General features: G+C 51.5%; 1 protein-coding gene across 5 annotated transcripts in view; it reads right to left on the bottom strand.

The window, feature by feature from the left end:
• Window positions 1–13,219, bottom strand: part of PIK3CD (phosphatidylinositol-4,5-bisphosphate 3-kinase catalytic subunit delta) — a 48,417-nt gene that overhangs the window by 6,853 nt on the left and 28,345 nt on the right. For 2 of the 5 annotated variants that reach the window (XM_057695703.1, XM_057695714.1), the window contains exons 2-7: window positions 6,356–6,528; window positions 2,918–3,146; window positions 2,578–2,807; window positions 2,011–2,190; window positions 1,555–1,704; window positions 993–1,082 (exon numbers count right to left, since the gene is read on the bottom strand). In XM_057695703.1, coding sequence (XP_057551686.1) covers window positions 993–1,082; window positions 1,555–1,704; window positions 2,011–2,190; window positions 2,578–2,807; window positions 2,918–3,146; window positions 6,356–6,496 — 1,020 coding nt within the window. In that variant the 5' untranslated portion in view covers window positions 6,497–6,528. Of the gene's footprint in view, window positions 1–992; window positions 1,083–1,554; window positions 1,705–2,010; window positions 2,191–2,577; window positions 2,808–2,917; window positions 3,147–4,557; window positions 4,632–6,355; window positions 6,652–13,219 lie in introns of those variants that run through there. The other 3 variants (XM_057695720.1, XM_057695728.1, XM_057695735.1) reach the window with 2 other exon arrangements.

Here is a 13,219-nt window from a genome sequence, read left to right as displayed (position 1 = left end):
TGCGGCGCGGCTGAGAAGGTGGCAGAGGCCCAGCCCCCCCTCCCCTCCCGGGGCTCCCCGCCACCTAAGGCTCGAATCTTTCCCTGGAACGTCCTCATTTCACGTGGGTCTGAACCCCACCTGCCAGGTACTCCAAGGTGGTCCAGAAAAGGGACAGCTGGCTGCCTGAGGGGGACCAGTGGCCCCAGGGTGAAGGAGAGGGTGGTGTGGGCTTGCTCCCCACTGACTGTGGGACCCCAGGGCATGTCACTTCCCTGCTCTGGGCCTCAGTTTCCCATCGGGGCTCGGGAACTCCAGGGGCCCTTCTAGCTCAAGCACCCAAGGGTGCCCCCACTGCTCAGAATCGTGTGAGCCCCTGCAGGCAAGGAAGGACTTAACAGCGCCTGCACACCCCACCCTGCCTCCTCCAACTCTCGCCCAGCCCTAGAGCTGCCCTCATCCGCCCCTCCAGCATTCGTCCACGGGAACCCAGACCTGCCCTGTTTGTGCAATTACCCCAACCAAAAAGTGCTCCCCAAAGAGCCCTGACCTCCTTCGACCCAGGTTTCCTATCCTGCAAATGGGATAAGAACACGTGCACCTCGCAGGCCGTCCTGAGGCCAGAGGAGGTGGGCGTGTGAACCAACCAGAAGTGGGCTTGGCCTCGGCTCAGCTGGAGCGGCTCCTCTTGTGTGCCTGTCACCTCCCGGGCTCTGTGGTTCCCACATCCCTGGGTTGGGCCTGGCCTCACAGCCTCCACCAAAGTCAATACCCAGAACTCGCTGGGCCTGGTTTCTCCGAATTGGCCTCTCTGGCCGGCTGGCCTGCTCCCCTCCCCCCTTCCTGTTTTGAAGCAGCTCACAACCACCCCAGGCAGGGATGCTGGGTAATGTGGTCAGGTGGCTTTCGTGTGACCCCCCTCTTCTTCCTCCGCCACCCCTCCAGGCCACAGCCACCGTGTTTGTGCAGAAAACACACGCTCCCCGGGCCCTTCCCGGCCCAGGAGCCTCTACCTTCATCCGCTCGTCAGCATTCACTTTGCTGCCCTGGATCAGCTCGATGAAGAAAGGCTGCTCCAGGGACCACAGGGACAAAGAGGAGGGCTGCGCGGGGAGGAGGGGAGAAGCGGGCGTTAAAGCAGAGGAACTCAGGAGGCTCGCGCTCCTGGCCGCGGACAAGGCTCGTGGCCACTGGGGGTGGTGGGGTTAGGGTGTTGCAGGCTTACGGCAAGGCTCAGGTACCTGCCATCCTTCATCAGAAAACCTGCCGTGCAGGCGCCCCCAAGACCCCCGAACTCTGCAGGGCATGGAGTCCTGCCCACAGCGCGGGAGGCAGGAGGAGTGCAAGGGAGGAGAGGGTGGCCCGAGCGCCGGGCCTGGAGGCTGCCCAGGAAATCCAGACAGGCCCCCACCCCAGCCCAAAGGCCCAGCTCTCAACCCCGAGCAACAAAAAGGCATGAGATGAGGGGCCCCTGGCCCCACGGCTGGTCCAGGGCGCTGTGCAGCAGGCTTCAGGGCTGGACCACAGGTGGGAGGAAGGGCTGGAGGGGAGGGCAGGCGCGAGGCACAGGCTCACCTTCTTCAGGGGGATGGGGGGCGGTTTGGTGCGTGGCTTTTGGACTTGGGGGGCAGGGTTGCTCTGCTCGTCCCGCATGGCGAGGATGGAGGAGGAGTGCACCATGGTCAGGTGGGGGGTCAGCCCGCTGTGCAGGCAGCTGCAGATGTACTGAGATGGGGGGCAGGGTGAGCGGCCCCAAGCGTTCCCTGGACAGTGGCTACCGGGGGATGCCCCCTGCTGACCGCTGCCTAGGCCAGGCCTTCCGGGGCCTCTCCTGCTGGCCCTTCCTGCCCCCGCCCACCTCCCTGTGCTCACGGGGAAAGCCGGCCCAGCAAAGGGGGCATCCTCACCATGACCCCCAAACATCTGGCGGTCGGGCTCGAGAGGGGCCAAGGACCAGCTCCCCCACCCCCACCCAGGCCCCAGGCCAGGGCTGCGGGGAACCCAGGAGCCCCTCCCGGACCCCAGCCTCACCTGGAACTGGCAGAGGGGGTAGCTGCCGTACAGGTACTCGTGCTTGCCGTTCACCTGCAGCGTGTAGTCCTCGGGCTGCTCTACCAGCGGCTGCCGGAACACCGTGGCCTTCTTCCGGAGCGCGCAGGCCATCAGTGCCAGGGGCACATCCTTGGTGGACACCTGGAAGGTGAAGCTCTCCTAGGAGGAGGGAGGGAGGGTCAGCCCTCCAGGCCCACGGAGAGCCCACCGGGTTCTGGGGCGCAGGGGGTGGGGTGGTCCATCCGCACGTGTTAGGCACCCCCACCCCCCAAATGTGAGCTCCGTGAGGGCAGGCTCTGAGGACAGCATGTGGCCGACACCAGGAAGTATCTGTTGGATGCCCGAGTGAACTAAGGACCAGAGCCACTTGGCCACTCTGCCTCGTGGAACTCACCTGGTGGGACGTTCGGCCGAGCCCCTCCTATACCACCCAATGTTGCTGGGAGGAGGATGAATGTGGGGGGCTGCTGGGGACCGGGGACGCATCCCCCACGGACACAGCAGGCTGCATGCAGCACATGGGCCAGCAGGCGCCCCCCAGCTCACCTCGCTGCCCTCGAACTTGACGTTGACCAGGAGGGCCCGGTTGGGGATGCGCAGGGTGCCGGGCCCCCAGCTCCGCGCCGAGGGCTCCAGCTGCAGGGGGAAGCTGTACTGCAGCCAGGCCTCCCAGCCCAGCTGCTGCCTGCGCGCGGCCGCCTCCTCGCAGAACTGGCGCATCTTAGCTCGGAAGTCATTCACCTCCGGGTCTTGCAAGGAGTCAAACTCGTGGAGGCCTGAGAGGTGGGGGAGCCGGGTCAGCCTGGGGGGCGGGGGTCAGGGGGCGGGGGGCGGGGGCGGGGGGCAGGCCCAGCGCAGGCAGGCCGGCCTGGCCCCAGCAGGGCACCTTTGCCGATGAGCAGGCTGATCTGCGAGTTGATGAGCTTCTTCACCCGGTCCCCCTCGCGGGCCACCAGGCGCAGCACAGGCAGGAAGGGCTGGATGTCGCACAGCCGCCGCTGCTCGTCCTCCAGCTCCTGCTGCTCCGCGGTCTGGTTGACGCAGGTGAACACGTAGGCCTCGGGGTCACTGAGCATGTGGAAGAGTGGCTCATACTGGGCGCGGTGCCACAACACCTGGGAGGGACAGTGGCTGGTCAGCCCCGCCCCCGAAGGTGGGCGGGACCACGGGGAGCCGGGTGGAGGCTGGTCTCACCACCCGGACCAGGGGGCAGAGGCAAGATCCCAGGACCACTGTTCTCTCCACCCCTTGAGCATTGACCACAGGGTCGCTGGGAGTCTCTGTCCCTGCCCTTCTATGCAGGGGGCCAGGTAGGTGCTAAAATCTGGAGCCGAGAGGTGGGTCCTACGGTCTCTCCTGTAGGCTACCCTGAGAGATGGCCAGCTGGACTTGACTTCCAGGCACCCAGCTAATCGTTCTTGGTTCATCACCCTGCCCTTTAAATTTTGGCAAGCAATTCAGAAAAGTTTAGCACACCAAGGGGACCACAAACGCCTCCGTGGGCTGTGTTCAGTGTGTGGCCTCGGGGTGAAGTGTCCCCAGGGATCACAGGGGCGATACTGGGATGCCACGTTTTAGTGCAAAGGTGCTCGCCGCTGAGTCACAGAGAAGATGGAAAAGGAGAGAACAGCCCCATTTTTCTTCCATGAGGGATGGATAATTATGGTCCATCAATGCAAAGGGACAGCACAAGGGTGTGACCCAGAACCTAAGGATACCTGTACCAACACACACAGGGCTCCGAGGTACAGCATTAAGTGGGAAAAACCCCAGGCTGTACAACAGCCATTGTAATTCAAGCCCATTCCCATAAAAACAATAATAAACGTATGAATTATGGTAGACCAGGACTTGGCAAGCTGTGGTTTGCCAGGTTACTGGAAGACAGCCCCGCCCATGCACTTCCACACCGTCCACGGGTGCTTCTGCCCTACAACAGCAGAGTTGAGCAGTTGTGACAAACACCAGATGGCCAGCAAAGCCTAGAATGTTTACTATCTGGTCCCTGGTATAAATAAAAATATTAAGAAATTGAAATTGGGGACTTCCCTGGCCGTCCAGTGGTTAAGACTTTGCCTTCCAATGCAGGGGGTGTGGGTTCGATCCCTGGTTTGGGAGCTAAGATCCCACATGCCTCACAGCCAAAAACCAAAAACGTGAAAACAGAAGCAGTATTGTAACAAATTCAATAAAGACTTAAAAAATGGTCCACATTAAAAAAAAAATCTTAAAAAAAAAGTTGAAATTGAATTGGGGGACTTCCCTGGTGGCGCAGTGGTTAAGAATCCATCTGCCAATGTAGGGGACATGGGTTCAATCCCTGGTCCAGAAAGATCCCACATGCCTCGGAGCAACTAAGCCCATGCGCCACAACTACTGAGCCTGCGCTCTAGAGCCCGAGAGCCACAACTGCTGAGCCCACGTGCCACAACTACTGAAGCCCGTACGCCTAGAGCCCATGCTCCACGAGAGAAGCCACCACAGTGAGAAGCCCAAGCACCACAACAAAGAGTAGCCCCCGCTTACCCCAACTAGAGAAAGCCCATGCGCAGCAACAAAGACCCAACACAGCCAAAAATAAATAAATAAATGTATTAATTTAAAAAAAAAAAGAAAGAAATTGAATTGGGATATGAGGTGAGACTGCAGAGACTGATGTGTTTTATTATTTCTGTGGTATTGGAATTTTAATGATATGCACGTAGAGCTCTGTAAGCAAAAAAATAAGATTAACTTTAAAATGATATTTACATAAGCTTAATAACATGAAAAAGATGTTATGATGTTAATAACTCAGAAAAAAGATATAAAAATTCATAATCAGAATTATCACAAAAAAACACTGTATAGAAAAGAAAATAAGAAACAGCCAAGTATTAACTGTGATTATCTCATATGGCTGGATCATGAGCAATTTCTTCCTTCTACTTTGTCTCATTCTCCTAAATTTCTTTTATTTTTGAAAAATATTTATTTACTTATATTTGGTTGTGCCACATCTTAGTTGTGGCAGGCAGGTTCCTTAGTTGTGGCATGCATACTCTTAGTTGCAGCACGAATGTGGGATCTAGTTCCCCAACAGGGATTGAACCCGGGCCCCCTGCATTGGGAGTTTGGAGTCTTAACCACTGGACCACCAGGGAAGTCCCTCTCCTAAATTTCAACGTGTCCATATTACTTTTGAAATGGTAAAAAAGAAATTTAATTTTTAAAGAAACATCCAGTAAGAGAAGACTAAAAACAAAAAAACTAAACTCAAGGATGGTCCATTGCTTCTCTCCTTTTTTTTTCTGCTCCCAAGAATAGCTTTTCAAATTCCGGGCTAAGGCCTTGTGCTCTGACATGACCCATTAAATCTCACACTTTACAAGTGGGATAAGCCCTTTGAAAGGGACAAGATCTACCAAATACCATCCATACGTTTAATCCTTTGACTCAGTGATCCACCCTGAAAATTATTCAGCAAAGCCGAAAACCATTTCCAAATATGATGCTGACTGTGATGACAGCTCTAAAGATAAAAGACCGGTAAAACTCTTCAGTGGCCGTGGATGGGATGTGGTTTCAAACATGATGGCACAGTCACGGACAGAGTGAAAGGCCACCATGGGAAACGAGCACCCTGACGCTTTCATGGGAATCGAGGGAGGGGAAACATGTCATGATCAAGGAGGGAGCTGAATTTGGAAAGCTAGGTGGATTCTAACTGCAAGTTAAACAATTCTTGCACATTATTTTTATCTTTTAATTTTTTTTTCTTTTTCTTTTTCTTTTTTTTTTTTGGCCGCACCACATGGCTTGTGGGATCTTAGTTCCCTGACCAGGGCTTGAACCCAGGCTCCAGGGAGTGAAAGCTCGGAGCCCTAACCACTGGACCACCAGGGAATTCCCATATCTTTTAAAATTCATAGCTGAGGTACTTCCCAGGTGGTGCAGTGGTTAAGAACCCACCTGCCAATGCAGGGGACATGGGTTCAATCCCTGGTCTGGGAAGATTCCACATGCTGCGGAGCAACTAAGCCCATGTACCACAACTACTGAGCCTGTGTGCCACAACTACTGAAGCCTGCATGCCTAGAGCCTGTGCTCCGCAATAAGAGAAGCCACAGCAATGAGGAGCCCATGCACCACAACGAAGAGTAGCCCCCACTCGCTGCAGCTAGAGAAAGCCTGTGCGCAGCAACAAAGACCCAATGCGGCCAAAAATAAAAATAAATAAAATTCATAGCTGAGGATCTCAAATCTGAGAGTGCGAGAGTCTGTCTATCTGTTTGTTTCTCTGAGTTCCAAGCTCTGAAGACTAGTTTTAAGGTCAAGATCATACCTTCTTGATGCTGCTGAGGTTGGCATTTCGGGACACAGGGAAGTTCAGATAGACCCCCGTGGGCAGCAAGAAATCAACAGCCACGTTCTGATTCTCCTCCTTGGTCCAGAATTCCATGGGGCAGTCAACCCCAGGGGGCATCCTGCCCTTTTACTTCTCGGATACCAGTCTTCCTGCAAAGGAAGCAAAGGCAAAGTGAGGCCCTCATGTGTGCTGGGTGAGTCTTTTAAAAAAGGACTCTTTGGAAAATAGGATGTCAGGACCTTTGTCAGCAGGAGGCTTAGGATGGAGTCCCAGCCGGGAGGTGGCTTGTAAATCCTGCTACTCCAGGTCACTGTGTAGGCTGAGCTGCCTCTCATCACAGGCGGGCACTCTGCTTGCATCCCTCACAGCAGTGCCCCCAGTTTAAAACACCAACAGACCCATGCCAAATCATTTTTTCTCGGGAACACACCCGGGAGACCTCGCCATGGCCACCAGCGGGCAAAGACGGAAAATGGCAGAATTGCTGGGCAGACAACCCCGGACTTGAGTGGGACTGAAGGCTGAAGTTCTTTGAAACCGTTTGACCAGAAATCAAATGGCTTAAAAATGCCTTTGGCCATCAAACAAGCTGTTGAAATATCTCAGCCATACCAAACAGACTCCCCAGTAAGTAACAAAATGTTACAGACACATTAGAGGTCTTTGAGTCTCTCCCCTACTCTGCCTTACCACCACCTGGATTCCAGTTGTTTAGTTTCCATGCATGTTTTTATCCTCTTATTATACTAAAATGTATCCACAAACAATTCTTAATACTCTTCCATGCTTTAAAGCACTGTATGATTAGTGAGTCTTCTACAGCTTGTCTGCCATTCAGCACAGCAATCTAGATTTATCCAGGCTGATAAATGTAGCTCTAGTTTATTCATTTTAATTCTTGGGTGATATTTCACTGTGTAAATAAACCACAATTTATTTACTCTCCTCTCTTGTTAAGGAACCTCAAGGTTTGTGTCTACCCATTTTGGTTATTACAAATGATGCTACAATGTATATTTTTGCCCACATCTCCTTGTGTACAAGCCAGAGTCTTGGTGAATGTTGTTTAAGAGAAATACAATGTGAGCCACATGTGAAAGGTCAAAGTTACCAGTAGCCACATTTTTAAAAAGCAAAAAGACAGATAAAATTAAGTCAGTAATCTATTTTATTTAACCCAATATATCCAAACTATGGTCATTTCAGTGTTACCAGTATAGAAAAATTATTGCCAAGATAGTTTACCTTTTTTTGGTGTAAAGTCTGAAATCTGGTGTGTATTTTACACTTAACAGGACAATTTGGACACTAAGTTTTCATTAGAAATATTTCATCTGTGTGTAGATTTCATACAATTTACAGGTTATAAAAGTAGGTCCACAGACTCAAGTTGTTCCAAACATACTAAAAAGTTTTCCAATAACCAAATCGAGGATGAATTCTTATATTTAAATGAATTAAAATTAAATAAAATGTTTAAAAATCCCATTCCTTAATCACACTCCCCACATTTCACGTGCTCAAGAAATACATGTGGGGCTTCCTAGGTGGTGCAGTGGTTAAGAATCTGCCTGCCAACGCAGGGGACATGGGTTCGATCCCTGCTCCAGGAAGATCCCACATGCCGCGGAGCAACTAAGCCCGTGCACCACAACTATTGAGCCCACGTGCTGCAACTACTTAAGCCCATGCACCTAGAGCCTGTGCTCCGCAATAAGAGAAGCCACAGCAATGAGGAGCCCATGCACCACAACGAAGAGTAGCCCCCACTCACCGCAACTAAAGGAAGCCTGCGCACAGCAAAAAAAGACCCAACACAGCCAATAAAATAAATAAATTAATTAATTAATTAAAAAGAAAAGAGGACTTCCTAGGTGGCGCAGTGGTAAAGAATCCGCCTGCCAATGCAGGGGACACGGGTTCGAGCCCTGACCTGGGAAGATTCCACAGGCCGTGGAGCAACTAAGCCCGTGCGCCACAACTATTGAGCCTGTGCTCTAGAGCCCGTGAGCCACAACTACTGAGCCCATGTGCCGCAACTATTGAAGCCCACACACCTAGGGCCCGTGCTCCACAACAAGAGAAGCCACTACAATGAGAAGCCTGTGCACCACAATGAAGAGTAGTCCCCGCTCTCAGCAACTAGAGAAAGCCCGTGTGCAGCAATGAAGACCCAACACAGCCAATAAATAAATAAAATAAATAAATAAATTTATAAAAAAAAAAAAATTATAAAAAGAAAAGAAAAGAAATACATGTGGCTTGTGGCTGCCATACTGGAGAGCGCAGGTAGAGGGCATACACCTGAGTGGACTTGTTAGATCATGAGTATAACCTATGACAGGTATAACCACATCCTTAACTTTTTAATCTCCGTATCTTTGCCAGAGCTTGGTATTGTTAAATTTACTCATTTCTGCCAATCTGGTGGGCACGAAATGGTCCTGTTTTAATTTGCATTTCTCTGATGACCTATAAAAAGTTTACCTTCTGCACACAGCCAGCTTCTAAACTTTGCCCATTTTTTTCTGTGGGGTTGTCTTTTTCTTACTGCTTTGCAGGGTTTCTTATAGTCTCTAGATTCAGTTCTTTTGCTGCTAGAGTGAGTCGGAAATATCTTCTGGTTCGAGTCATCTTTTCACTTTGTTTATGTGTCTTTTTAAGGAGCAGAAGTTTTGAATGTTGATGTAGTCAAATCTTTTTTCCTTCATGTTTTATCATTTTTATTCTTTAGACAAATACTTCCTTACCCTAAGGTCACATCCTCCGAGATTTAAATGACTTTCAAAAATAGTTGAAAGGAAGTGTTTAGTTTGAGAGAGATGTTCTTCTGGTGGCTCTGCCAGCTGGGCCCAGGCCTCAGCCTTGGTTACATGCAGAAGCTGCTCTGAGCGGGAGGACAGCATGTCACCCTGCACTACCATGTTACCACTGTTGGGATCCACTTCCTCTGATTGTAAAACCACATCCTACTTTGGGTTCCTCTTTCTGAGAATGGCCAGGCCAAAAGGTTTTTTTTTTTTTTGATTCAAAATCTGCAGGACAGTCGGGATCCTGGAGAATCCATTTACAATGCCTTGGTCAAGCTCAGGAAGGCAGGGGCATCTTTGGTCACTTAGTCCTGAGGCTGAGATGAGCACATGCGGAGGAGCTCCCCAGAATCTATCCAAAGGGATGGATGGGGCTCCAAGATATGCACCCATCGCTCTCCTGCCTCTTGGTGCCATGGAAACGAAGTCTTCCACTACATTCTTCCGTCTGGGATGCAGGGAAACACTTTGATATTAAAAACCCGTTCCTAAAAGAGGAAGACTCAGGACACCATGGGCAGGACAGAATCAAATGCCAGAGAGGGGACAGGAGAAAAATGGGAACTCTTTCCCTCTTTGTGGGCCGAGGACCCAGGGTGCAGCTGCTAACAAGCCCCAACTCTCCGAGAAGCCCAGACTCATTGCTCTTTGTATGTATGGGACACAGAAGCCAGCTAACCCTGAGGCTTCAGAACTGCTCCAAGAATGCGGATTGGTGCAACCACTTTGGAAAACTGTTTAGCAGTATCCACTAAAGCTGAACACATCCCGAAAGTCACACCCTCCGAGATTTAAATGACTTTTAAAAATAGTTGAAAAGAAGTGTTCAGTTTGAGAGAGATGCCCCACGACCCAGCAATTAATTCCACTTCTAGGGTTACGCTCACCAGAAATGCCAGCACATGTGCGCCAGAAGACGCATACAAGAGTACAGCAGTGCTATTCTTAATAGTCCCCAAACGGAAACTTCCCAAGTGCTCATCAGCAGTAGAATGGAAAAATAAACTATGGTTTCCTCTCCCAATGGAATGTGATATAGCAATGAGACTGGACAGTCTACAAATTCAACAACAGAAATGAATCTCACACACATAAAGCTAAGCGAAAGACATCAGGCGCAAAAGAGTATGTGCTCAAGATCCCATTTATATGGAGAACGATCACCGGCAGAACTAGTCTATGTTGCAGCAGGAGAGATGGGAGTCATCTGGGAGGAGGGCAGTTACGCTGGGGGAAAGGGGCACAGGGGTGCTGGTAACTCTCAGTTTCTTGATCTGGGAGCCGGGGACCTTTCACAAACTCATTCCACCCTCAGTGCAAGTAGCTCTGGGTAGAACGCACTCCTGGTCCCCGGAGTAGCCTGAGACCCAGGCCCAGCCAGTCAGAACCCTGCATTTGCCCTGGCCACGGGAATGGATTGGAAGCAGGAATGGGATGTAGCCTCAGAAAATTGTCATATCTCTCTGGCTACAGTGATTCCAAGATGGGCATGTGACTATCAAGTCAATCGGGTTCTGACATCTGGACATCTTCCAGGACTTTCTCCTGGGGGAAAAGAAGAGATAGAATATCTACCTAGAGCTGCTGGTGACCACCCACTGCCCTGAAGGTTGGAACCTGAGAAAAGACCAATGTGGAGGAAAGCAGAGCTTGGTGTGGAAAGTGAAGCAGGGCCCTGGGGACAGCCTTTGATTTCCTTGATCCAGCCATGCCTGCAGCTACACTCTACCCCAGGACTTTTCAGTTCTATCAGCCAAAAAATCCCCCTCCCCCTGCCTTTTTTTGTTGTTGTTAACTTAGAGCGGTTTGGATTTTCTGTCACTTGCAGCTGAAAGTATCCATTTCCATTAATAGAGCAGCACATTCCATTTTTGGAAACTTCTCGTGTTTAGAAATTTGTTCCCTTGGACACTGGCCCGCCTGGAAGAGCCAACCCCATCCTTTGTGCTGCCACTTACAGGCACACGGAGTTGTCATCTGATGGCTCTTCTGCTGGATGGTGGCCCCAGCACCTTTGTTCTCCCTACAGAGCAGATTTAGACACCTCTGCCAAAGTATGGCACTACAAGAAAACAACATGCTCCAGATGGGGCCTGGCAGGCCAATTGTAGAAGAATGTTCTAGGCACCAAACTCCCATTTGTTTGGCCTAAAAGTGTATCAGGCTCCTCTCCCCCACCCCCACCCCTTCCCGCCGAAAGTTCTTTGGTGGCCACATCACCAAGCTTGCTGGCTGCCAACCCTCCAGATAGTTCTCACAGTAGGCCAGGGTCTCCCAGCCTGTACAGGAACACTCACTTCCTGAATCTGAACGCAGGAACTCACAATTATTCTTGGTAATTTCATCTCACGGAAATAATCAGCGCTCATGTATTATTGCATTTGACATTTTGTATATATCACTTAGTCTGAGACAGTTTAGTTTATTCAACTAGTACTTCTTAAGAACCAGGAATCATGCGAGGTGCTGGGAACACAGTGGTGAATGAGACAAAGGGTCCCTCCCCAGAAGGCGCCCGTAGGGGAGACACAGTAGACAAGAAGGATGTTCCCACATTGTATCAATGCGGTGAAGGGCGAAGTGTCTAGTGGTGATATGGTGGAGGACAGCAGGAAGGGCTACTGCACGCAGGGAGGCCGAGAAAGGTCCATCTGAGGGGAGGACCCTGGGCCAGAGGGCCAGGGCAAGCCATCATGTCCAGAGCCGATGGAAGACAGGCCCTTGCCGCTGGAGCACATGGGAGGGTGTGGGATGAGATGGGCTGAGGAGGTCAGCAGGGACCAGTCCTGTAGAGCCTCTACCGGGGAAGCACCTAGCTTTCACTCTGCAAGCTTGTGCAGCCCTGGAGGGTTTTAGGCAAGGGAGTCACTGGATCCTATTTGCATGTGAAATGATGCCGTTGGCTGCGGCCTGGAAGGACTGGAGAGCTGCATGCACGCAAGCAGGAGAGTATGGGGCAGCTCGTGTCACTGAGAGCAGTGGCTTGACCCAGGAGGAGGAGATGGAGCTGGAGAGAGAGAGGGAATCAAGATACATCCAGGAGCTCAGGGCAGGGGTCGGGGGGTCCAGATGGGCGACAGTGAGGGAAGGAGCAAGGATAACAGGCAGGCTTGGGCCTGGGAGACGCTGGATATTTACTGAGATGGGGAAGTACAAGGGAGAAACAGATGTGGGGGGGAGGGCGCGAAACGGCAAGAGCTCCATTTCAGACATACTGGATCTGAGCCGCTTACCGAACACCCCAGTGGAGACAGCCAAAGGGCAAAGTCCCAGTTTGGAGCTCAGAGGAGAGGTCTTTGGGGTCATGGAGCTAGCATCTGGGGTCAGCAGGCTGCACAGAGATGTGGAGCCATGGGGTCAGGAAGGTAAGTGAGAGCCATGACCACCCTCAAGGCGTTCCAGTGGGATCGACCAAAGAAGAACCATGAACAAGCCTTCTCTCTCTGAGTCATCCAGCATCTCAAGAGAGGCTTTCTCTGTCCATCCACATCTGAACTGTTAATAAAATACTAAAGAAAACTGGGCCAGAAGGAGCTTGCTTCCTTTCACCTTCCCCCTTCTGGCCAGCACAACCCATAGAACAGCTGTGCGGCCACAGAGTCATCCCGGCTGGGGGGTCTCTGTCACCACTCCTTCTCGAGCTGTTCCTAGACATCCCCAGGTAGATGTACTTTCTCTGGCCCGAGGCTGAAGAACAGTTTCTCAGCTATAAAGGTCTGAGGGGTCTGATCTTCTGAGTCCTGAGCAGCCAGCACAGGAGTTTCTCCAAAGATTCTGATAAAACATCTGTCACCACCATCCTTCCCCTCCAGCAGCAGGGAATGCTTGAGGGGGCCCTAAGTTATTTCTTTTTTCTTTTTTCCTTTTTGTTCGCCTGCATTGGGTCTTTGTTGCTGCATGCAGGCTTTCTCTAGTTGTGGCAAGCGGGGGCTACTCTTCGTTGCAGTGCGTGGGCTTCTCATTGCAGTGGCTTCTCTTGTTGTGGCACAGGGGCTCAGTAGTTGTGGTGCATGGGCTTAGTTGCTCCACG

Source organism: Hippopotamus amphibius, chromosome 1 (assembly GCF_030028045.1).
Source record: "Hippopotamus amphibius kiboko isolate mHipAmp2 chromosome 1, mHipAmp2.hap2, whole genome shotgun sequence".
Taxonomy (NCBI): Eukaryota; Metazoa; Chordata; class Mammalia; order Artiodactyla; family Hippopotamidae; genus Hippopotamus; species Hippopotamus amphibius.
This window is presented reverse-complemented; position numbering and strand designations above follow the sequence as displayed.